Source organism: Protopterus annectens, chromosome 2.part1, assembly GCF_019279795.1.
Source record: "Protopterus annectens isolate FY-2018-M chromosome 2.part1, PAN1.0, whole genome shotgun sequence".
In the NCBI taxonomy this organism is placed as follows: Eukaryota; Metazoa; Chordata; order Ceratodontiformes; family Protopteridae; genus Protopterus; species Protopterus annectens.
The window spans coordinates 1,234,059,114-1,234,083,248 of NC_056729.1; the positions used below are offsets into that span (position 1 = coordinate 1,234,059,114).

Genomic DNA, 24,135 nt, shown 5'->3' on the forward strand with positions numbered 1-24,135 from the left:
GGCCTTGCCCTCTGCCCCTGTATCAAAGCTGACTAGCAGCTGGTCAGATATTCTGACAGGTTTAGTCCTGTCAAGGTAGAACCTGAGCTGAGCTGTCTGTGCACATCCAAGGAATGCAGGATCCTTTCCCCTTTATTCTGGGGATTACGGAAGAAGGTTGGTAAATGGATGGATTGGTTTAGAGCCAAGCTGGACACCACCTTAGGCATAAAGGATGGGTTAGTCCCAAGGGAAACCCTGTCAGCATGGAAAATAATGAAAGGTTCCACAGCCATTACCACCTGTAACTCAGACACTCTTCTTGCTGAAGTTATGACTAAAAGCAAGTCTGTTTTCCAAGAGAGGAATTTTAGCTCTGCCGAAGCAGCAGGTTGAAAAGGGGGAAGCGCAAGCATTTCCACTAAAAAGTTAAGGTCCCAGGGCAGGGGTGGATGCTCTCCTAGGGGGCCTTAAGTAGTTAGTCCCTCTCAGGAACTGTTTGATGAGAGGGTGAGAAAATAGAGGTGGGTCAGTATTATAGTGAGCTGAGATGGCAGAGGCATGAATCTTAATGGAGAAGGATAGGCCTCTGCGGAGCAGCTCTGCTAGGTAATCCAGGATTAGAAGTAAGGAGGGCACTGCTGTGCCCTTTCCTTGAGACAGATTCCAAGAACAATATCTTTTCCACTTTTCAGCATAAGATTTCCTAGTACTAGGCCTTCTGGCTTCAAGAATGACGTCCAGCACCTATTTACTTAGGGTTGCTGGTGGTATATTCAGGGGATAAGCCAAACTGCAAGGTTTAGGGATTGCAACTGTGGATGAAAAATCTGTCCCTCCTGCTGAGACAGCAGGGCAGGAGTGTGGTGAAGGTGTCAGGGTGTCACTGCTATCAGACTGCACAACAATGGGTAACAGTGTTGGCATGGCCAGTCTAGGGCAATAAGAAATGCCCTTGGCCTGTCCTGTTTGATCTTGAGCAGTACCTTTGAAAGGAAGGAGAAAGGTATAAATTGAGAGTTTTTTCCATTGGAAGGATAGGGCATCCACCTTCCAGGCCCTGCTATGAGGGTTTCTGGTGCAGACTTTGCTCAGCTGGTGGTTCTCGGGGGAGGCAAAGAGGTCCACCTCCGATGTCCCCCACGTCTGGGTTAGAAGGTTGAAGGTGTTGGGCTCCAATTTACACTCGTGTGGGTCTAGGAGATTTATGCTTAAGTTGTCTGCCAGTGAATTTTGTTTGCCTGGCAGGAACTGATCTTGTAGATACACTTGGTTGCTCAAGGCTGTGTTCCACAGGGCCATGGCTAACCTGCACAGTGGGTAAGAATGGGTTTCCCCCTGCTTGTTTATGTTCCACATAATGGTGGTGGTGTCTGTTTTTATCAGCAGTTGTCCTGGAAGGATTAGGTATTTGAAGGCTGTCAGAGCATTCTGTACAGCTAGCATCTCTTTTTGATTGATGTGCAGGACAATTTGGCCTGGGCTCCAGTGGCCCTGAATGCATTTGCCTGCCATGTGAGCCCCCCATGCATAGTTTGATGCATCTGTAGTCAGGGTTTGCGGGGGCAAGGAGTTGAGTGAAAGGCAGTCCCTTGTTGTGGTTGCATGCTTCTGCCCACCAAAGGAACTCTGCCCTTAGACAAGGTATGATTGGAATGATTGTTTCCAGGTCCTGAGAATGTTGGCACCAAAGACTTTTTAAGTACCATTGAAGTTTCCTCATATGCAGTCTTGCATTATGGAATTAGCAGAATACATGAGGCCATGAACCCTAGGGCTTGCAGTATTTTCCTTGCAGACAGCTGGGTTCTGGTGGCCAGTTGTTTGAAGTAGTTGGTCAGATAGACCTATTTTTCTGGAGTGAGAAATGCCATCTAGAAAGTTGTGTCCAAGCTTGCTCCCAGGAATACAATCTTTTGACTGGGCATCAGTTGTGATTTATTTTCGTTGATGGTGTACCCTAATGAAGTGAAAAGGTTTTTTACAAATGCCAGGTGCTGAAGTAGCAAATCCTGACTGCCTGCCTGAATCATGCAATCGTCCAAGTATGGGAAAATTTGGATATTTCTCTGCCTGAAATATGCAATAGCTGGAGCCAGGCACTTTGTGAATACTCTGGGTGCAGTAGATAAGCCAAAGGGAAAAGCAGAGAATGGACAGTGCATAGAGCCTGCCCTGAAGTGTAGATATTTCCTGCATGACTCCATTATGGGGATGTGCAGATAAGCTTCTTTTAAGTCTAGAGTGACTAACCAGGAATCCTTGGCTAGCATAGGGAGAAGCTGTTGCAGGGTAAGCATCTTGAATTTTGGGACCACCAGAAAGGTGTTGAAAATTGAAAGGTCCAGGACTGGGCGTGAAGAGCACTCTTTTCTGGGCACCAGGAAAAGTCTGGAGTAGAAAAGTACAGTTGTGTACACTTACCATAAATGTAGATGTTTGAGTGTATTCACTGTTGCAGTCATTACATTTGGGGTAATCTGCTGGCAGTTTGCCCTCAGTCGGCCTGAATTCCAAAGTCTTGGGTCCTGCGTCAGTTGCTGTCTTCTCTTCCATGGCGTCAGGTCGTCAGGGGTATAAAACATGCAGCCAACGCCATTTTCTTTAATTTTTCTAGCCCTCGATGTCAGGTGCCCCCAAAAAGGTAGCAAAAATATATCTATACATCTATATACATGCATCAATATAAACTTTACCTTCATCTACAAGCAAATACACCACACAGGTTGTAGAAGATAGAGAAGGAAAGATAAACTTCAGAATGACAGGGGGATGGCGGGAGGGTAACCTGGACTGCAACAGTGAATACACTCGAACATCTACATTTATGGTAAGTGTACACAACTGTACTATGTTCTTCATGTTTCACTGTTGCAGTCATTACATTTGGTCAGAATCCCAAAGCTATGGTTGGGAGGCTGGAGCTAAACAGCATTAGGTGCGGCTATAAGGCCCTGCAGCAGCAAAGCCTGCCCTGGACCTAGAGTAGAGAGGCAAATGGTAATGCTTTGTAAAGGTGTGAACAGAACTCCAAGTAGCAGCCTCTAGAATGTCTTTGGTTGGTACTCCTCTGAGAAAGGCTGCTGAAGTAGCTGCAGCTCTGGTGGAATGAGACCTAATGCCCTTGGGCACAGGTTTACCATGGTGTAAGTAGCAGAAACGGATGCAGTGGCTTATCCACTTTGAAATTGTCTGCTTTGAAATAGCGTTTCCTTATGATCCTGCAGCATATGACACTAGTAATTGCTCAGTTTTTCTTAGAGCTTTTGTCCTGCTCAAGTAGAATCTTAGTTGTCTGTGTACGTCCAAGGAATGCAAAATTCTCTCCCCCTTGTTCTGTGGATTTGGATAAAAAGTTGGCAGATGAATAGTTTGGTTAAGAGCCACACTGGAAACCACCTTAGGCATAAAAGTAGGATTTGTCCTCAGAGACACCCTATCTGGGTAAAATATGATAAAAGGCTCTACAGCCATGAGGGCCTGTAGCTCTGAAACTCTTTTTGCTGAAGTAATTGCTAGTAGCAGAGCTGTTTTCCATGAAAAGAACTTTAGATCAGCGGTAGCAGCTGGTTCAAATGGAGGCAGGGTGAGCTTTTCCAACACATAATTGAAGTCCCATGCCGGTGGTAATGGTGATGTTCTAGGAGGCCGTAAATTTTTGGCTCCTCTAAGATACTGCTTTAGAAAAGGATGAGAAAAGATTGGTGGCTCTGTATTGTAATGAGCCGAAATGGTACAGGCATGGATTCTGATTGATGAGAAAGATATGCCTTTGTCAAGCATCTCAGTTAAGTATTGTAATATCTGAGGAATATTTGGTTCTGCTGTATCAGTTCCTAGTGCTTGATTCCAAGCACAGAATCTCTTCCATTTGTCAGCATAAGATTTTCTAGTACTAGGCCTTCTGGCTTCCAAAATTACATCCATCACAGCTTTACTGAGAGGTGTGGTTTGTATGACTACATGATTAGCCATGCTGCCAGGTTCAGAGTCTGTAGTTGATTGTGCAGGATCTGATTGTTTTGTTGGGACAGTAGTTGAGGTCTTCTGAGGCAAGGTCCAAGCTGGGTATTGAGCCAAGTTCCTTAGGACTGGGTACCAGTATTGGTGGGGCCAGTCCGGGGGCAATTAATACCATCTTTGGCTTCTACTGTCTAACTTTTAGGAGGACCTTGGGTAGAAGAGGAAGAAAGACGTAAACTGATAGGTTTTTCCAACTGAAGGATAGGGCGTCCACTTTCCATGCTTGTCTGTGATAAATTCTTGTACAGAATCTTTCAATTGATAATTTTGAGGAGAGGCAAATAGATCTATGTCTGGGCTCCCCCATTTCTCTGTTATCATGCTGAAGACTTGTGGATTTAGTTTCCACTCGTGAGGATCCATAAGGTTTCTGTTTAAATCGTCTGCTAGAGTATTTTGTTTTCCTGGCAGGAATTGAGCTTAAAGATATATTTGGTAGGTCAAAGCTGTGTCCCACAGTGCCATGGCTAATCTGCATAGGGGGTATGAGTGTGTGTCCCCTTGCTTGTTTATACACCACATAACTGTGGTGTTGTCCATCTTTATCAGTAGTTGCCCTGGATGAAGTAAGTCCTTGAAGGCTGTTATGGCATTTTGAACCACTAGCATCTCTTTCTGGTTGATATGTAGATGCATTTGTTTGGGTGTCCATAAGTCTTGAATGCATCTTCCTGCCATGTGGGCCCCCCAGGCATAATCTGATGAGTCTGTTGTTAAGATTTGGCTGGCAGCAGGTAGAGTGAAGGGCAGTCCCATGTTTTGGTGACATGCCTTTGCCCATCATAGAAACTCCTGTTGCAAGCTTGGAATGAGAGGAATAAGAAGTTATGTACTCACCATAACGTTCCATCTGAGTAGGTAAACTTCATTTGTCTGCAACCTTTGGGAATCGGATCCGAGCCGGCAATCTTTCATAGCTTAGATCCGAGCTCCTAGCTCCTCCCCTTCACCCATAATCCCCTGCCAACCCTGACTGACCTCAGATCAAGTTTGCCCATAACCAATAAGGCTGAGAAAGGAAACTACCTTCCTTAAAGGGCAGAGTAAAACCTCTGGCCAAATAACATCCGAAGGTCAGGGGGAAGGAGGGTGGGACGGTTGCAGACAAATGAAGTTTACCTACTCAGATGGAACATTATGGTGAGTACAAAACTTCTTAATCTGAAGTAGTTAACTTAATTTGTCAGCAACCTTTGGGACAGAGTCCCCAGCTACCTGGACCTTGGGCGGCCTTCATGGAAGGATGTTCCGGAGCACTGCAGAGCCAAAGGATGCTCTCCTTCTAGAGATAATATCCAATTTATAATGGTTGATGAAGGTATGAGGTGAAGCCCAAGTGACTGCTGAACAAATATCATCCAGGGGTACTCTAGACCAAAAGGCAGCAGAAGTAGACATGGACCGAGTAGAGTGGGCACGGACTCCCTGAGGTTCGGGCCTGCCAGAACTTTCATAAGCCAAAAGGATGCATTGCGAAATCCACCTCGATAAGGTGACATTCGACACAGATTTACCCAAGTTAAATTTGGCAAAGGAGATGAACAACTGGTCGGATTGTCTATGACCAGCCGTTCTATGAATGTAAAAACGTAGCTGTCTATGCACATCTAAAGAATGTAGTTTGTATTCTCCTTTGTTCTGGTATTCAGGAAAGAAAACTGGCAGATTAATGGATTGGTTAATATTTGCCTCGGAAGGAATGAGGGATTGGTCCTGAGGTAAACCCTATCCTTGTGGAAGGTCAAGTAAGGAGGTTTTACACATAGGGCTTGAAGTTCAGAGACCCTCCTAGCTGAAGTAATAGCGACGAGAAAGGCTGTTTTCCATGACAAATGTTTGAGATCAGCTGAAGCTGCAGGTTCAAAGGGGGGAGCTGTCAAGGCCTGAAGTACTAAAGTCAAATCCCAGGGAGGCACTACTTCCTTTATTGGAGGTCTGAGTAGGAAGGTGCCCTTCAGAAAGGTCTTACATAACTTCGTGGTGATCAAAGGACCCAGTTCATGTCCCACGTGGTAATGAGAGATAGCTGCTAGTTGAACTTTGACTGTGGAACAGCTAGCCCCCTGATGAAAAAGCCCTGAAAGGAAATCCAAAACGGCAACGGAGCTGTGAAAGGGTCGAGGTTCTGACGCTCAGCCCAAATAGCGAAACGTCTCCATTTACTACTATAGACTTTCCTAGTAGAAGGCTTGTGTGCTGCTACTAGGATAGCTTTAACTGGGGAAGAGATACCGGGAGTCCTAGCTACGAGTGGAACTGGAGCAACCAAGCCGTAAGCTTGAGATTGTCCAGGTTCGGGACTGGGAGGCCTAGGGGGTGGGAAATCAGATCCGGGAGGGGATCTAGAATCCAAGGCGGATTCACCAGATGAGACCAGAGGTAAGGGAACCAAGCTTGACGAGGCCAGAATGGGGCAATGAGGATCATTTTGCTCCCCGACTGACTGGCTTTCTGTGGAAGCTTCAGCATCAGAGGTAGAGGGGGGTAAGCATAGAGTAGACCGGGAGGCCAAGCATGCACCAGAGCGTCTCTCGGGGATTCCCCGGCGGGGGGAATTAGAGCGAAGTAGCTGTTGCATTTCGTATTTGAAGGAGAGGCGAAGAGATCGCAACAGGGTCGTCCACATACGGCAAATATCCGCTTCGCTACCTGGGGATTGAGAGACCACTCGTAAGGAGACAGTATGGTGCGATGAGTTTGTCCGCCAGGATGTTGGACCATCCCGGAATGTGCGTTGCAATAAGAAAGCAGTTGGTGGAGATCACTCATTCCCACACTCTCATAGCTTCTCGATAGAGTGGGTAGGACCTGGTTCCCCCCTGTTTGTTGATGTACCAGACCACAGACATGTTGTCTGACTGAACTGCAACTGTTCCTGTAGGAAGAAGGCTCTGAAGTGCTTGCAACGACAACAGCACTGCCCTCATCTCTAGAACATTTATATGCAATGAGGTCTCTGTATCGTGGGACCGTCCTGCCCGCATAATGCCCCCCCACCCGAGGCGAGAGGTGTCCGTGGTCACCATGGCAAGTGGAGGGGCCATGGGGAAAGGGCGTCCCGCTTGGAGGTCCGGTGACTGCAACCACCATGCAAGAGCCCTTTTGCAAGCCTTGCTGAGGGGAATGGGGTGACAGAGGGTATCGACGGAAGGACCATTGGACTTGGAGAGCCCACTGCAAAACCCTCATGTTCAGGTGAGCCATGGGGAGCAGGGTAATTGCGGTCGCCATGGAGCCCAGCGCCCTCAGGACCAATCCCGCCGGGGGAGCCGATGATAGTAAAATGGTCCGCACATGTAGACTCAGGGTGTGAAGTCGCTTGGTGGTTAAGAAGGCTAGTAAGTTGTTAGTGTCTAATCTGGCCCCGATAAAGTCCATCACCTGAGTCAGGTTGAGAAAGGATTTGTCCGTGTTGATGGTGATCCCCAGCCGGGGAGCAAGGTGGAGAAGTAATTCCTGGCTGAGTAGAGTAGATGCCTTGTTGAGGCGGTCAGGAGCCAGTCGTCTAGGTATGGAAATGCCTGCATTCCCTGGAGCCTCAGGTGGGCCGCTATCACTGATAATACCTTGGTGAACACCCTGGGGGCTGAGGTGAGACCGAAGGGAAGGACCCTGAACTGATAATGACTGGCTCCTAGCCGGAAGCGGAGAAACCTCCTGGATCGTTTGTCCATCAAAATGTGGTAATACGCATCCTTGAGGTCTATCGAGCACATCCAGTCGCTCTCCCGCAACAGGGGGAGAATGGATTGAAGAGTGACCATACGGAACTTCTCTTTGGTTACTGACAGGTTCAGGAGGGAGAGGTCGAGGATAGGCTTTAGGTCCCCTGTCTTTTTTGGCACCAAAAAGAACCTGGAGTAGTAACCCGATCCAAACTGGTCTGGGGGAACATGTTGGATGGCTCTTTTTCCTAAGAGCTGTTGAATTTCCGCAGCTGCAGCCTCCCTCTGATCGGGTGGGACATCGGGGGGGCGTTTGAGTTGGTGAGGGATGTGAGAAAAGGGAATTTGGTATCCTCTGGATATGATGTGAAGCACCCAGCGGTCTGTTGTGATGGACTCCCAAGCTGCCAGGTGCCTCGAAAAATGTCCCCCGACTGCCTCCAGAGAGGAGCAGTCGGGCAACCCCTCAGGGTCTCTGGGTGGGCCGGTCAGTGAAAGCTTCTCTGGACCCACCATTCCTCAGGCCCCCACTGCCTCTAGGGTGGCGTCCACCCTGTCCTCCTCTGCCACGGAAGGACTGGGGATCCGGAGCAGACTGGGATTGTTGCGACTTCCGGAACCACATCTTCTTCTGTCCCTTTTGGTTCTTGGAGAAGGACCTCTGGGGAGCAGAGAAGCAGACTCCGACGGCAGACAACGTCTTCCCGTCCTTTTCGCTCTGGACCAAAGTCTCGTGAACGGTCTTGCCAAACAGGGCAGAACCATCGAAAGGGGCATTTGCAAATGACGCCTTGAAGGGTTCCGCAAAATCGCAATGCCGGAGCCAGGCCTGACGTCGCATGACGAGGCCTGCTCCGCTGGCTCTAGCGGCTCCCTCTGTGGCGTGGGACAACAGCCGCATACAGGTGTTAAATATGGACCTGACAGTGGCCATCCGAGTGGAGTACTCTGGGGGCGACACAGCGTACTCTTTGATAAGGTCCCGCTGCAGTCGAATAACATGTGCCATGTAGTTCAGAGACCTCACCGAGAAGGTAGTTCAGAGACCTCACCGAGAAGGTCTCTCATCGAGAAGGGCGGACTAAGGATCTTGTCCGGGCGTTTAGGGACTGGCTCCACAGTGTCCGGCTCCTTCCACGCCCTAGTGGTAATAAGGTCCATAAGGGGTTGGGCAGAGGGGACACCCAAGAGGTAGATGGGCCTGCTTCGAATGCCTCCAGGAACACACACAGATTCGTCCGAGGAAGCCTTGGGGGCAGACTACCCCCCCCCCCCTTATCCTGAGCATTTCCATGAAGTCTCCGAAGGAGACATCCTCGGGGGGTGACCTAGGGCAGCCTTCCCCTTCATCCAAATCCGTGTCATCAGTCAAGGACACGGGGGAGTCCACGTGCCTCCTCTTGCACTTTCGCTTCTGAGGGACGTCTTCGGGGGAGGCTGTCCGAGGATGTCTCACCAGCCACGTCCTGTTCCAAGGGAATGACCTGGGATATCAAAGCAGGCTGTCCCTGGGGCTGGGTGATGGAAGCCAGACCCAACAGAGAAGGAGTGTGGGGCAGAGCCGTAGCAAGGACCGGGGGTCTGGAAGCACTCGACAGTGCCCTCCCCACCACATCGAAAGCCGAAGGAGAGCCGCTCTCTCTGGGATCCGAGAGCAGACCCTTGCTCGGATCCGATGGACGGATCGGGGTCAGCGCCGAAGCCATCGGATCTGACGGACCAGTGTGCTCCGACCTAGATGGAGCCGACGACACACTGATTCCCTCGGATCCGCCGCTCAGCCCATGGCTCCGAGAGCCCGGACCCGACAGGCTCGAGGGAAGTGTCGGCGCCAAAGTACCCAATACTGTTGGCGCCGACCCACCTCCGGCTCTGAACCCAGGAAGCAGGTCGGAGAAGGAGCTATCGGGGCAAAGAAAGGTGTCGAGCTCCACCCCGGAGGGGGGGGAGCACTCCCATCTGCAGTTGGGCCTGGAGAAACCTTCACATCATCCGGTCCAAATCTGCGTCGGAAAGGCTGCGAGTCTATCTCGACGAGGCCACAGAGGCTGGCCGGGAATGCCGCCTCGATGACCTTGACGGAGATCGGGTCTCCTCCTCCTCGGGGCCCGGTGAGAAGCACAGAGACCGGATCCAAGAAGGGGGAGACCGGGAAGCCCTGGAGGAAGAAAACCGCTTACCGGGGGGGGCCCGAAGTGGAGGCCTAGACCCGCCGCTTGTGGTGCTTCTCCCTCCTTTTTTCTTTCCTGGCCTCCCTCTCCTCTGGAGCTGCAGCGGAAGTTTGAGTCCCGACCGGAGGAAAAGAGGCAGGAGTGGCCGCCGCCGAAACCGGGGAGGAGGCCACAGAAGCACCGGAGGCCGAAGCCAAATCCGGGGGCAAAAGTCCCGCTAGGATCAGCTTCGACCTCCGGTCCTTCAGTGCCCTGGGGTTGAACGCCGCACAGATGGAACACCCAGAGGAAAGGTGTTCAACCCCAAGGCACCGCACACACCGAGTGTGGCCATACGCTGGGGAGAGCTTATGGCCACACTCGGTGCACTTGGAAAAGATGGGTTTTGGGGCCTCAGACATTTTAAAGAAAGATCCACTCGTTAGGCCCCAAACGCACAACACACAGAACACTATGACCAGCGAAGGGGAGGGAGGGTAAGTTTAACTAAAAAGGAGGTATAAACTAGGGTAGTTTTAGTCAAAAAAGGGAACCTGACCACACAACACTCACTCGACTTAAGGGGATAATAAAAAGATTGAAAAACTTTCACAACAACCCTACGACACCAGGAGCTCAAACACCTAGCTGCTGACAAGAAGCGCGGCAAACTAGATCTGAGGTCAGTCAGGGTTGGGCAGGGGATTATGGGTGAAGGGGAAGAGCTAGCAGCTCGGATCTAAGCTATGAAAGATTACCGGCTCGGATCCGAGGTCAGATCCAATTCCCAAAGGTTGCTGACAAATGAAGTTCATAGGTTCATAGGTTTATACTAGGCTATCTGCCCTAAGGCATTTATAAGCCTAGCCCAAATTTTTGTGGCTTACGCCACCCCTTATATGAAAAAATACTGTGCCCATTAGTTTGTTGTGCCTCTGTCCAGCAGTAACACAGAGATGATTCCTGGGGTAAACCTATGATCTCCCATCCACAGGTCTAGATTTCTCTTGAACAGAGTCAGCGAGGTGCTCTGCCTCACATGGACCGGGATTTTATTCCACAGCATAGGGAGTCTGAGTGATAAATCTATCCCTCCAGCACGTCCTATTTATATCCGTGCTAAGGTTTAAATCGCTTGCTCTAGTGGTTTTGGTGGATTTGGATTTTTTGAGGTGGAGCATGTCCATTAATTCCGGGTTGGACATGGCCTTGTATGTCAGGCACATGTCACCTCTGAGCAGACGGTATGCAACTGAATAGAGCTGGAGTTTCTTCAATCTGGCAGCATATGACAGATTTTGGAGTCCCTTTATCCTTTTGGTGAGGAACTTTTGGGGTCTCTTCCAGTTGCTGCAGATGTCGGGTGAGATACATCCCGAATGGGGCATTGTACTCGATCATTGGTCTGATAAGTGAAGAGTACAGGGGAACAATGACCTCACTAGATCTGGATGTGAATCCCTTCATGATCAGGTGGGCAATGTAGAAGGTCTTTCTAACCACTTTAGCAACGTGAGTGTCAAAAGAAAGGCCACTGTCAACCTGGGTCCCCAGGTCCCTGATAACCTCTTCTGTGCTTAGTGGATTGCCACCTATATGGTAGCTTGGGGTTACCTTGTTTTTCCCGAAGGGTATGACTATACATTTTTGGCGTTTAACTTCAGGCCATGGCTCTGGCACCAGCTATCTGTTTCCGTGAGTCCCTTCTGAAGGATATCCGTGTCCGATGCACTTTCCACTATGGCCCAGTTTGCAGTCGTCTGCAAACTTTGTCAGCCAAAGTCCTCCCATGTTGGCCTGTACTTCTGAGAAGTAGATGCCAAACAATAGGGGGCCAAGGACCGAGCCCTGTGGGACACCACTTGTGACCGGCTTGGAGTCTGACATAGCGCCAGCAACTCTAACCCTTTGGGTTCTGTCCTTAAGCCAGTTTGCAACCCATCTTGTGACATATGGGTTTACATTTAAGCTGGTAAGTTTTTCTACAATACCTGAGTGGGGTATTGTGTCGAAAGCCTTTACAAGGTCAAGGTAGGCTGTATGGACTGCCTTTCCCTCATCAATGGCCTTGGTGACTGTTTCGAAGAAGTCAACCAAGTTCAAAAGGCATGATCTTCCCTTGACAAAGCCAAACTGGGTTGGGTCCAATGTCTGCAAGTCCCCTACATCTTTGTTTATGAGCTGCATTATGATCCTCTCCATAGCTTTGCAGACTAGACTTGTTAAGCTTATGGGGCGGTAATTACCAGGGTCCGTAGAGGCGCCGCCTTTGTGGAGTGGGACCACAGTTGCCGTACGCCACTCCTTGGGCATGTATCCTGTGGTAAGGCTGAGATTGAACAGCTGCCTTATGAGCGGGTTTAATTCCTCATTTAGCTCGTGTAGCACACAGCCGGGGACACCATCCGGTCCCATTGATGCTGTGTTTTTAGCTTTAGAGAGAGCAGCTTTCACCTGCGCATTTGAGATGTCCGGGAGGCTACACTCGGCTGGGATAGTTATCTCTCCTTTAGGGAGGGAGAGGGGGGTGAAGTTTGCACTGAACCTGTCTGCCAGTATGTTGGCAATGTCTGTGGGTTCAGTGATTTCTGTATCATTTTGGACTAATTCTGAGCATATCTGGGAGTTTCCACCCAGGTTCCTAACATAGCTGAAAAAGGCCTTATGATTGTCCTTTGAATCCATGGCAATTTTTCTCTCAAAATTGGCCTTAGTTGATTTTATGAGTGCTCGTATTTGTTTACTAATAATGATCAGGGGTGACTTCCCTTTTATGGATTTTGTTCTATCATGTAATAGCTTTCTCCTCTTATTGTAAAGTTTGTTAATGGCTGGGGTCCACCAGACTGGACGTTTGCCCTTTGTGGAAAGAGTCTTGGTTTTATTTGGGATTGCCTGATCCATGCAGTCCTGGAGGTGTTCATAGAAGGCATTTGTAAGGGCTTCCGCAGCTTGGGTTGTGGTTTCCACTGGCTCAGGGGCCTTGAAGGATACCACACCAGTCTTGAGTAGTGTGAAGTTTGCTTTAGAGAAGTTCTTCACTATGGTCTTTTTGTTTGGGGTGGGGGCGGATGTGGATTTCCAGTGAGATTAGTTTATGATCAGATCTCACCAATGAGGGATATACTTCGTGTGGAGCATTTTGTCCCCATGTTTTTGACAATGAGATCTAGTATATTTTCTCCTCTCGTGGGAACAGTGACTAGCTGTTCCATGGCATTTGAATTTATGAACTCCAGGAACCGTTGGGCTAGAAAGTTAGGGCTTGAGTAATGTTCCCAGTCTATATTCGGGTAGTTGAAGTCACCCAATATGATGGTGTTTGGAGATACATTTATACCCTCCAGTGTCTTCAGGAAGGCTGTGTGGGGTTCCTGAGTTTGAGAGGGTGGCCTGTAGCATGCTACAATTTGTAGAGCAGTTTTGCCTATGGTTAGTTGCACCTGGATGGTTTCCGAGCTTGCGTTGCCACCAACCTGGAGGTGTGGGTATCTTTTATGAATATGGATACACCCCTCCTTTTGTGGTGTGGTCCGGGTTTTGGGGCCGGACGCATGATATGAGGTAAAACCTAATAGTGCCGGGTGCTCTCAGGAGCCTTGAGCCAGGTTTCAGTTACAGCACAGACATCGATGTTCTCCATACTGAGAAGGGCCTCGAGTGCGTGCATTTTGAGATTTAGACTTCTGACATTGAGCAGCATTACCCTCAGTTTCTTCCCATTTTGTTTTCTAGGGTGGTAGGTTTAGAATTTGAGCCTTGCCTAAAAAGGCACTATGGGGTGCCAAGAGCCTTAGCCAATATCCGGAATCCCAGGGGTGACAGGTGCAAGCCGTCCCTTGCGAAGCAGCGTGGCTTGTCAAGCATGTCATCCCAGGCAGACAGACACTGGATCCCCTTTGAATGACACTAGACATTAAGCCAATTGTTAAAGCTGATCATCTTGTCTCTATATTGTGGCATCATTGTTGGTGAAGGAAGGATACTGCTCAGGGTTAGGGTCATACCTGCCTGGGCTACATAATCAGAGAGCTCCTCTATGTCTCTTTTCATGTAGTCCAGGGAGGTACGTCTCAGGTCGTTCACACCAGCAAGGACAATGACTGTGTCATATTTGTACTTGCCGTGGAGTGACCCGAGTGCTTGTGTTATGTGGCGGATTCTAGCGCCCGATAGGCAGCTTACTGTGACCCTCTCCTTGTTCAGCCTGGTGAGTGGGACGTCAATGTGTCTGACTATGGAGTCACCTATGACAAGTATGTTTGGTGTTGTATTTGGCCTTAAGGGCTGTGACTGCTTTGCACACTGCTTTTGTGGTTTATGTGTTGCTTGTGGAGTGTCTTGAGGTAGCAGTTGTTTGGGGGTCTGCTTTGGAGGCCTCTGCTGTTTAGGTAAATTTTTACTCAGAGCCTCCGAGTATGTCTTTGTGTGTTTATGGGTTTGATTCAGTGGAGTGGTAGCATTATGTGAGGCTGGTTTTGTGGTGTGTGTAGTTGCCTTCTCCTCCTGTCTGGTCTTGCCAGTCCTGAGTTGAGAGAGCTCAGCCTCCAGTTTGGCTAAATAGCTGCATCTCTCGCAAGTATTTGTGTTATGTGGGAGGAGGAGAGGGTTGTCTGTGTACATGAGGCAGTTATAACATTGCCTCAAGATTCCCAGATTCACCAGCTGGACCGGAGAGGAGATTGACAACTGACCTTTGGACATGCTAGAATAATATTGGGAAATCCTTAATTGAAAACAAGGGCCAGTGGGGAGTGAGGGTGTAGTGCTTTTAATTTTTAGTGCTGACTTATATAATTGCTTTAGTGAGCAAGTGCCAGGTAACTTGAGTGCAATGTGTTACAAGTAACTAAATGCAAAAACTTTCTTTCAAGTGAAACAAGGAAATAAGTACAGTAAGCAATGCAGATATCACTAGTGATCCACAGAAGCGCTGAGAAGTTGCGTATTAGGTGGAATTAGCTTCCAGGGAAATAACAAGCAAACAAACAACAAGCATATAAACAAAGCTAGATTCAGCAGGCCTGGATCTAGTCTATGCTAGAGCAAACAAGGTGTACCAATTTCAGTAAGATACAGTTCAAATATTCAGGCACTATAAACCTTTAACCAGAAATTCCCAGCTCAGAAGGGCAGAGTTCAGCCTCTTCTCCCACAAGAGTGCAGACCACGAACCTTCTTAATGTAAAATAACTGGCCTGAAGCCCAAGTGCCTAAACCAGAACTAATACACTTGGACACTGGGCTCTCAATCAGCAGTTCCCAACTTAGAAGGATGAAAGTTACCTGTCCTGCCACCACAGTGCTTGCCACAAACCTTCCTAATGTAAAACAACTGGTCTGAAGCCCAAGTGCTTAATCCAAAAGACTTGAATGATGGCTACACTTTAATCAAGTTACAACCAAGCAGTAATAAATACCACTGAATACTTTAGAGAATGTCTGGATTCGTGCTCAAGTTACACAAACAAAGCTAGATCCAGCAGGCCCGAATCCAGTCTATGCCACAGCAAACAAGACGCACCAACTTCAGTAAGAAACAGTTCAGATATGCATGCACTATAAGCCTTTAACCAGAAATTCCCAGCTCAGAAGGGCAGAGTCCAGCCTCTCCTCCCACAAGAGTGCAGACCACGAACCCTCTTAATGTAAAATAACTGGCTTGAAAGCCCAAGTGCTTAAACCAGAATTAATACACTTTTAGAATAACAGACACTGAGCCCTCAATCAGCAGTTCTCAACCTAGAAGGATGTAAGCTACCTGTTCTGCCACAACAGTGCAGACCACAAACCCTCTCAGTGCAAAACAACTAACTGGTCCGAAGCCCAAGTGTTTAAACCAAAAGGCTTAGAATGAGTTACACCAAGCAGTAATAAATACAATTGAGTATTTTTAAGATGATGCAAAAGTAAAAAGAAGTAGGTAGAAAGACAAGTACAGTAAAAACAGATGATTTTTTTTTTTTTCCTGACCAAGTGCTGAGATCAAAGAAACAGATTTGAGTGCTGAAACTAGAAAACTGGCTAGTTATAAGAAAAAAAAACAAGCTAGAAGGCTTCCCTCAAACACAGAAGGGCTTGGGGGCTCAGAAGCCTACAAATAGTCTATACAACTTAACAAGAAAGGCAGGAAATAAGCTTAATTTTTTTTCTATTTCCCAGATGCTCTCTTTGTACACAGTAGGAGTGCCTGAAATCAGAATATGATCTCACTGCGCTCAGTTGAGTGAGCAAATGAGATGGGCCCAGAGGCAGGCTGAGGGGCGGGCAGTTTCAATGCCACTAAGATTAACACCAAAACAAAAACAGGGCAGGTGGGTGGGAATAACTGAAGAGCAGAATAACTTCAGTTAAATATTCCTTCAACACTCCTTCATACACAGTTTAAATCAAATTAAATACTGTATTTTTTAAAAAAAAAAGTGCAGATAAAGGTACTTAAATTATCTTATACGTCCAGTTGAATATAACCAAGTTCTTAGCTGGCCAAAGCTGAGGTTTTAAAGCAGGAATTATTTCACATGCACCAGTTAAATATGCAAGGACAGGAAATCAAAGAATGTGGCTACCCCCACACCTGTAATTACTAGCAAATAACAAAATTCAGCCAACACTAGCTTCAGTTCAAGTTACTGAAGAGCAGAATAACTTCAGTTAAATATTCCTTCAACACTCCTTCATACACAGTTTAAATCAAATTAAATACTGTATTTTTTAAAAAAAAGTGCAGATAAAGGTACTTAAATTCTCTTATACGTCCAGTTGAATATAACCAAGTTCTCAGCTGGCCAAAGCTGAGGTTAACTACTTCAGATTCATTGTTTCCAGACTGTGTGAATGTTGACTCCATAAACTTTTTAGGTACCATTGAAGTTTCCTCATATGCAGTCTTGCATATGGAATTAGTAGGATGCAGGATGCCATGAAGCCCAGAGCCGCAGAATTTGCCTTGCAGAAGACTAGGTGTTTGTTGCCATCAGTCTGAAGTAAGCAGTCAGTTGCCTTTGCTTGTCTGGCATGAGATAAGCCATCTGGGCAGTTGTATCCAAGCTTGCACCCAGCAATGTTATCTTTTGAGACTGTACCAGTTGTGATTTCTTTTCGTTTATTGTGTACCCTAGGCATGTTAGAAGCCTTTTCACAAATGCCAGGTGTCGAAGAAGAGTGTCCTTGTTCTCTGCTTGAATGAGACAGTCATCCAAGTAAGGATATATTGGTACACTACTTTGTCTGCAAAATGCAATTACTGGTGCCAGGCACTTTGTAAAGACCCTGGGCACAGTAGATAAGCCAAAGGGCAGTGCAGAGAATTGGTAATTCATTAAGCCAGCCTTGAATCTGAGGTATCTTCTGCACGACTGCCTTATTGGGACACGCAGGTATGCCTCTTAGGTCTAGTCACCAGCCAAGCATTCTTGCCAACATGGGCAGAAGCTGCTGCACAGTCAGCATTTTGAATTTTGGAATGTCCAGGTATGTGTTCAAAATTGATAAATCCAGTATTGGCTGCCAGGCCTTGTCCTTTCTTGGTACCAAGAACAGTCTTGAGTACAAACCTTGTCCTTTTTCCTGTTTTGGTACTGTCTGAATGGCCCCCATATCCATGAGGGACGTAACCTGTTTCTGTGCCTCTGCCCATTGATTTTTTGTCAGATCTGGCCAACCATTCGCCATAGGCAGAGTGTGGAAATGGAATCTGTATCCCTGTGATATGATGTTTAGTACCCACTTGTCATGGGTTATTAACTGCCAATTTTGAGCAAAAAGTGTTAATTATCCCCCTGTGGGTGCTGCCAAAAGATAAGTGCTTGGTGTAGGTAGAGGGAAGTCATTGGGATTGCTTTCTGTAAGTTTGCGCTTTATCTCCTCCAGCTTTGGAGGTGGAGGCGCCCCATTGCTTTGACCTGTATGAATCTTGTGCCTGGTATCTGGAACCCTTAGGGCGTCTGGATTTGCCCCTTTGAGCTCTGACACAGAAAAGGGCCAATTTTTTTGTAGGCCAGTGTCTACTAAATCTTGGTGGCTGCACTTGTAAGTCTTTAATAGTTTGCATAGACTTAGCGTGGTCTTCCATTATCTTTAAAACCTCTTCTGCCTTAATACCAAACAGAGAATCATGCTGTAAAGGTGCATCTAACAGTTTAGCTTTAACATGATCAGGAAAATTTTGCTCCTTTAACCAGGCATGCCTCCTAATCACAGATCCAGTAACTGTGGCCCTGCAGGAGGCCTCTAAGGAATCAAAACCACATTGCAAAGTATGCTTTCCAACTTGTTCAGCTGCATGCAATAATTCCTGCAAATCTTTATTTTCTGCACATTCTGAAATCAACATCATTTTCTGTTTCAGCAATCCCATAACATGTTGTTGGTACTTAAGCATATGAAACTGACAGTTTAAGGCCCTGATTGCCAAGGTTGCAGAGGTATAAACCTTTTTTCCCCATCTGTCTAGTGCCCTTGAATCTATGTCAGAGGGGGTAGGATTTTTTTGCTGTTGAGGCCTTAACTCCCTTTGGACCCTGTGAAATAGTTTCAGGATCAGCAGCAGGGTTTCTAAATAAAAATGTATGTGAGTCAGGGACCCTGTAATATCTGTCAGGCTTACTGGGAGCCCGAGGCAAGGAGTCAGGGGTCAAGCTTGACTCCAAAAACACATCATCCACAATGTCTAAAACAGGGGGAATGGCTAAAGGCTTGTGCTGAGGGGGAAAGAAATCCCAGAGTCTCTTTTTTGATTCTGAGAAGTCTTGACTCTCCCAGTGAAAATGCTCCCTCAAAGCATGCAAGGTTTCTCCAAAAGAATAATCCTCAGGAGGAGATGCAGATGGAACAGACTCCTCAGCATCAGAATCCTCATAGGGAGGTACAGATAATTCCTGATCAGGAGAGGAATCAGAAGAAATAGAAACCTGATCTGAAGATTCATAGATTGCACATAGATTAGTACTAGGTTAACTGCCCTTGCGAGCCATTTTAAGCCAAGCCAATTATCCCCTGAGAGATTCAAACCCTGTACCTTGCGTTTGTAAGGCAAACACCTTAACCATTAGGCCATCCTCCCAACCCCTAATAATCAGTGTCTTGCCTAGGCCTCTTATCTGGAGGGGGATGGGTACCCTAGATCAAGGTAATACGGTCTTCAGCCATTTTGATCATCTGTTTTTTAGGCATAGAGGCCTGTGCACGTGGCTCATGCGTCGTTTTTTTAGTTTTAGAAGTTGCTTTTGTCTTTGGTTTTGCAACTTTCGTCGGTTTGATATACAAATGTTGAGGTCTGAATACACCCTCAGAAGCCGGTGCCTGCTCAGCGGTTCCAGACCCATCCAAGGGAGATACATCCATCGGTCCAATACCTTGAGTATCTTGCGGCATGCCGGACTCCACATGGGTGTCGGTAAATGCCTGTGACTCAAAGGTAGCGGGCATCAGGGGCTGCAAAAGCACCTCACTGATTACCGGCGAACCGGCGACTGGCTTAGGAGAAGCTTCGTAGTCAGTTTTGGATCTCGACTGCCTTTCTCTGTCCTTTTCTTTGCGTTTTTTATGTACTCCGGTAGTCTGATTGCTATCCGACGACATTTCTGGGTAGTTAAATCGGTTTCCAAAATACTCTGATGCAAAAATATACTGACGCTTAATAATGCGTTGGTTAAATCTAGCACAAAGCCGACAGCCAGGCACGTTATGATCAGGGCCTAGACAAGGAATACAGTATCAATGGAAATCCTTATGAGGTATTTGCTTCCCACAAGTAATACAATTAACTTTTTCTGACATCGGCAAAAAGCAAGAAAAAAGTTTCCCCAACGGGGTACTTAGCTTTAGTGAAGACTTCGGTTCTGAAATTCAAACTGAAATATTTAAGTAGTCGGCCGACCGGCACTTGCGAAATGCTTCTGCTTCGGGCACCACGCGGCAAGAAAGACTAAAGAAAATGGCGTTGGCTGCATGTTTTATACCCCTGATGACCTATTGTCATGGAAGAGAAGACAGCAACTGATGCAGGACCCAAGACTTTGGAATTCAGGCCAACTGAGGGCAACCTGCCAGCAGATTACCTCAAATGTAATGACTGCAACAGGGAAACACGAAGAACATCCCTGCCTCCTTTGTTCTACTGGAACAGGTTGAATAGCCCTGATGTTGAGCAGGGAAAGCACCTGCTTTTGAGCCTCTGCCCACTGGTTTGGAGGAAGGTCTGTAAACCCGCTTGGAGTGGAAGTAGAATCTGTACCCCTGGGGAACAATGTTTAGGACCCACTGGGTCCTGAGTTTCAGACATCCAGTTTTTTGCTTGAAGGGCAAGTTTTCCTCCTAGGGGCACAAGTAATTGGGCAAGGCTGGGAAGGATAACTGAAAAGTCATTGCAAACTTTTTCCATAAAGGGGGCGGCTTACCATTCCCTGTTTTTGAGGTGGGAGCACTTCACTGTTTAGATCTTTGCATACCCTGAGACTGTAGTCTGGGTGGCCTGTTTCCCCTGGATTTGGACTGAGAAGGCCTGTAAGGGGCTGGAAAGGACCAGTTTTTAGAAGGCCAATGCCTACTGAATCTAGGTGGCTGCACTAAGAATTCTTTAATAGTTTGCATAGATTTTAGCTTTTTCTTCAATCATTTTAAGAACAACTTCTGCTTTGGTGCCAAACAAAACGGTCCTGATTTAAAGGAGTGTCTAATAATTTTGATTTGACATGATCTGGCAAGTTTGTTCCTTTAGCCAAGCATGCCTTTTCAGTACAGACAGAGTGACTGCAGCCCTGCAAAATGCTTCTAGGGCATCAAAGCCACACTGCAAAGTATGCTTACTAACTTAACTCTTATAAATCTTTATTCTCTGCACAATTTGGAAGTAACACCATTTTCTGTTTAATTAGTTCCATAATATGTTGCTGGTACTTCAACATGTGAAACTGTCAATTTAATGCCCTGATGGCAACAGTTGCAGAGGTATATACCTTCTTACCCCCATCTGTCTAAAGCTCTGGAATCCCTGTCTGAAGGGGTAGGGTTTTTGGCTGTAGTAGCCTTAATGCCTTTAGGTCCTGGGAAATGGTCTCTGGATCTGCAGTAGTATTTGTGAGAATCAGGTACTCTAGAACCTGTCAGGTTTTCTAGGGGATGGTGGTAAAGTGCCTGGAGTAAGACTGGATTCCATAAAGACATCATCTACAATATCCAGGACAGGGGGTATAGCTAGAGACCTGTGCTGAGGCAACTTTAAAAATTCTCCGAGTCTCTTTTTGGACTGAGGGTAGTCCTGGCATTCCCAGCGGAAATGCTCTCAAAGTATGCAAGGTTTCACCAAAAGAAAAATCCTCTGGAGGGGAGGCAGACGGAATGGATTTCTCTGCATCTGAATCCTCATAGGTAGATAAGAGTATGTCCTGGTAATCAGAAGGGTCAGAATCATCGGACTCCTGGGTCTGTAGAATCAGAATGAAACTAAATTCTTTGTCTTTTAGCAGGGGAAGGCAGGCTTCCCCTAATTAGGGTAATAAGGTCTTCAGCCATTCTAAGCATTCGTTTTTGTGGCATGGGAGCTTGAGCATGCGCTTTGGTCGCCTGTTTTCTAGGCGTAGTGCGCACTCTGGGCCTGAGAAACTCGGTAGTTTTAGCTAAAAACAAAGTTGTCGGTTTAATGCGAACATCGGTAGGTCTGAATACACCCTCAGAAGCTGGTGCCTGCACAGCAGCTCCAGACCCATCCAAGGTAGAAACATCTGCAGGTTCCATAGTTGAAGAAGCATCTCGCAGCACACCAGACTCCAAATAAGTTTCAGCAGAGGCCTGAGAATCTGCAGAAGTGGGCATCAGGGACTGCAAAGGTGCCTCACTGAGTACCGGCGGACTGGCGACTAGCTTAACAGAAGCGTCGTCAGCAGTTTTGGACCTATGCGGTCGGTCTATCTTTACGTTTTTCGGAAGATCGGTAGTCGGATGGCTTATCGAAGCCATTTCGGAATAAGGAGAACGAGAGCAAAAAAATTTAGCAACAAAGACAGCCCGACGATGAATGGTTCAGGCTTTAAACAAGGCACAAAACTGACAGCGAGGGAAGTCGTGGTCTGGGCCTAAACAGGTGACGCAGTAAGAATGAAAATCTCTGTGAGGTATTTGCTTTCCACAGGCAAGACAATTGTTAACTTTTTCTGACATCGGTTAGAGCAAGAAAAAGGATCTAACGGGTACTTAGCTTTAGAAGACTTCAGGTTTGAAACTCGAAAAAAGAAAATTTCAGGTAGTGGCCAACCGGCACTTGTGAACTGCTTCTGCTTCAGGCTCCTTCACGACAAGAAAGACTGATGTAATGGCGTCAGCTGCATGTTTTATACCCCTGACAATCTGATGTCATGGAAGAAGCGACAAAATCCAACGCAGAAATCCCAAGACTCTGGTATTCGGGACAACTGAGGGCTACCTGCAGGCAGATAACTCAAGTGTGATGACTGCAAGAGTGAAATACGAAGAACATCTGGTCGGTAGTTTCCACGGTCAGTTGATGGTCTGCCCTTGATAAGGGGGATATATGTTTCTGTCCTCCATTCGCTTTTGGTTCATAGCCTATTTTGAGGCTGTAGTTGAAAAATGACTCAAGTAGTCCTGATAGGTCATGTTCTGGGCTATTTAGGCGGCAACCTGGGATACTACTGAGCTCCATTGAGGCTGAATTATAGGAGCTATATCTGGGTCCGGTAAAACATACAATGCTGACATGTCAAACAGAATTAATATTCAATAAATGAATAAAACGGTTGCCCAAGTCAGAACATGTTGTTCCATTTTCTTAACATGTTTACAATGAGTAATGCAAAATTCACCTGGTATTTTCTTCTGCAGTTCTTTCTCTTCATCATTGCCATGGTAAAAAGGCAAAGTTCCATTAATGGGATCACATCCTTTTCCACTCCTACAAAACAAATGATATCATAAAAAATTAGCTCTGCAATTAACATTTTTTCCAAAATAAAAATATAAACACAACTATACATTTATTCCAGTAATTTCCCTTACTGTGCACGCTGACCCAATGGCAAAGTGGCATGTAGTACTTCTACTCTGCTGGCGACGTGAGTCAGGAATGAGCTCAGGGCACTTGTACAGCTAGTTGGAATGACAGGATGAAATGGTTGATGGCCACCTCTTCTTCCATAGGGAGAGGGTGCAGTGGGAAACCATGGCCACCTCTTCTATCAAAGGAAGAGGGTGCAAATGGAAACCATGGCCTGCACACCTCATGGTGGGGATCAGGAGCCTCAGATGCAGCCAGTTATTATGGAGGGAGCAGCATCAACACAGTAAATTTGCTGTACACTTTACTCTTAAACACAAGGACATCGACTGGTCTTTGTGCTCACAAAGGCTCTAACTGCCCTATTCTGCAACTCCTCACCACAGCCCTTGCTTTCAAGGTACTATGAAGCTGACATACTGAGGAATCAAGAGACACACAAAGCAAAAGGATGCATCCAACTGTAACCTGGTAAGGAGCCATTGGGGAACCTAGAGTTGGGCTGCTGTGGCAACTGAGAAAAGAGCTGAAGGCTGACCACAGCCAGACGGAAGAGAAGCTGGAAAAAAAAAAAAAAACGGAATAAAATAATCACTCTGATTGGGTCGATGGCAATAATTTAGAAAACTGGTGCACTACAGTAGAAAACACTTTCAATCCTTACCAATTTTAGTAGTTTACTCCTATTGCAACATTAGTGCAACTTGTATGGCTTTGCCAAACTGAACTCTGCATTCAGACTATTAGGTTGCCATAAGCAATGAAGGGATGCTTCAGTGCAGACTCCACAACTGTATCTAACTGGACACGTTGATGAATATAGTAGTCATGCATCAAATAAAGAATTCTAAAAACATGACAGCTTTCACATTGACACCCTGTGCTGTGTTTATTTAAAGTGTATATGAATTATGATTGTAAAGAAGCAGTCATTCTGTAACTAAAACATGACAATTAACACAACTGCATGGCAAAAAGTACAGTTGTGCAAGTTTACTTACTACAGCAACAAATGTTTGAACAGGTCACTGTTGCAGTAGCTACAGCTCCATGGAAGTATACTGCTAAGGAAGCAGGACATCTGGCCAGGGTCTAATAGATTTTCGAAAATTTCGTAGAGCGAATCACTATAGGACGACACCTAGTGATCAATCTGCGAAATAATCGAAAATATAAAAAAATAAATAAAAACACAGAAACAAAGTAAAGGGTGTAGGGCAAGCCCCCCTGCAACCCCCACATCCCCCTCTACTTAAATATACCAACTCCGAGATCGCGCTACAGTCTAGGAAACAGGAATCTTCCG

At 46.7% G+C, this 24,135-nt stretch overlaps 1 protein-coding gene across 1 annotated transcript in view; it reads right to left on the reverse strand.

The window, feature by feature from the left end:
- The window catches only part of ITSN2 (intersectin 2), a 3,295,579-nt gene that overhangs the window by 2,797,463 nt on the left and 473,981 nt on the right, over positions 1–24,135 (reverse strand). Inside the window, exon 8 of the mRNA XM_044063555.1 lies at positions 22,639–22,727. Within this exon, the coding sequence (XP_043919490.1) occupies positions 22,639–22,727 (89 nt within the window). The remainder of the gene's footprint in view (positions 1–22,638; positions 22,728–24,135) is intronic.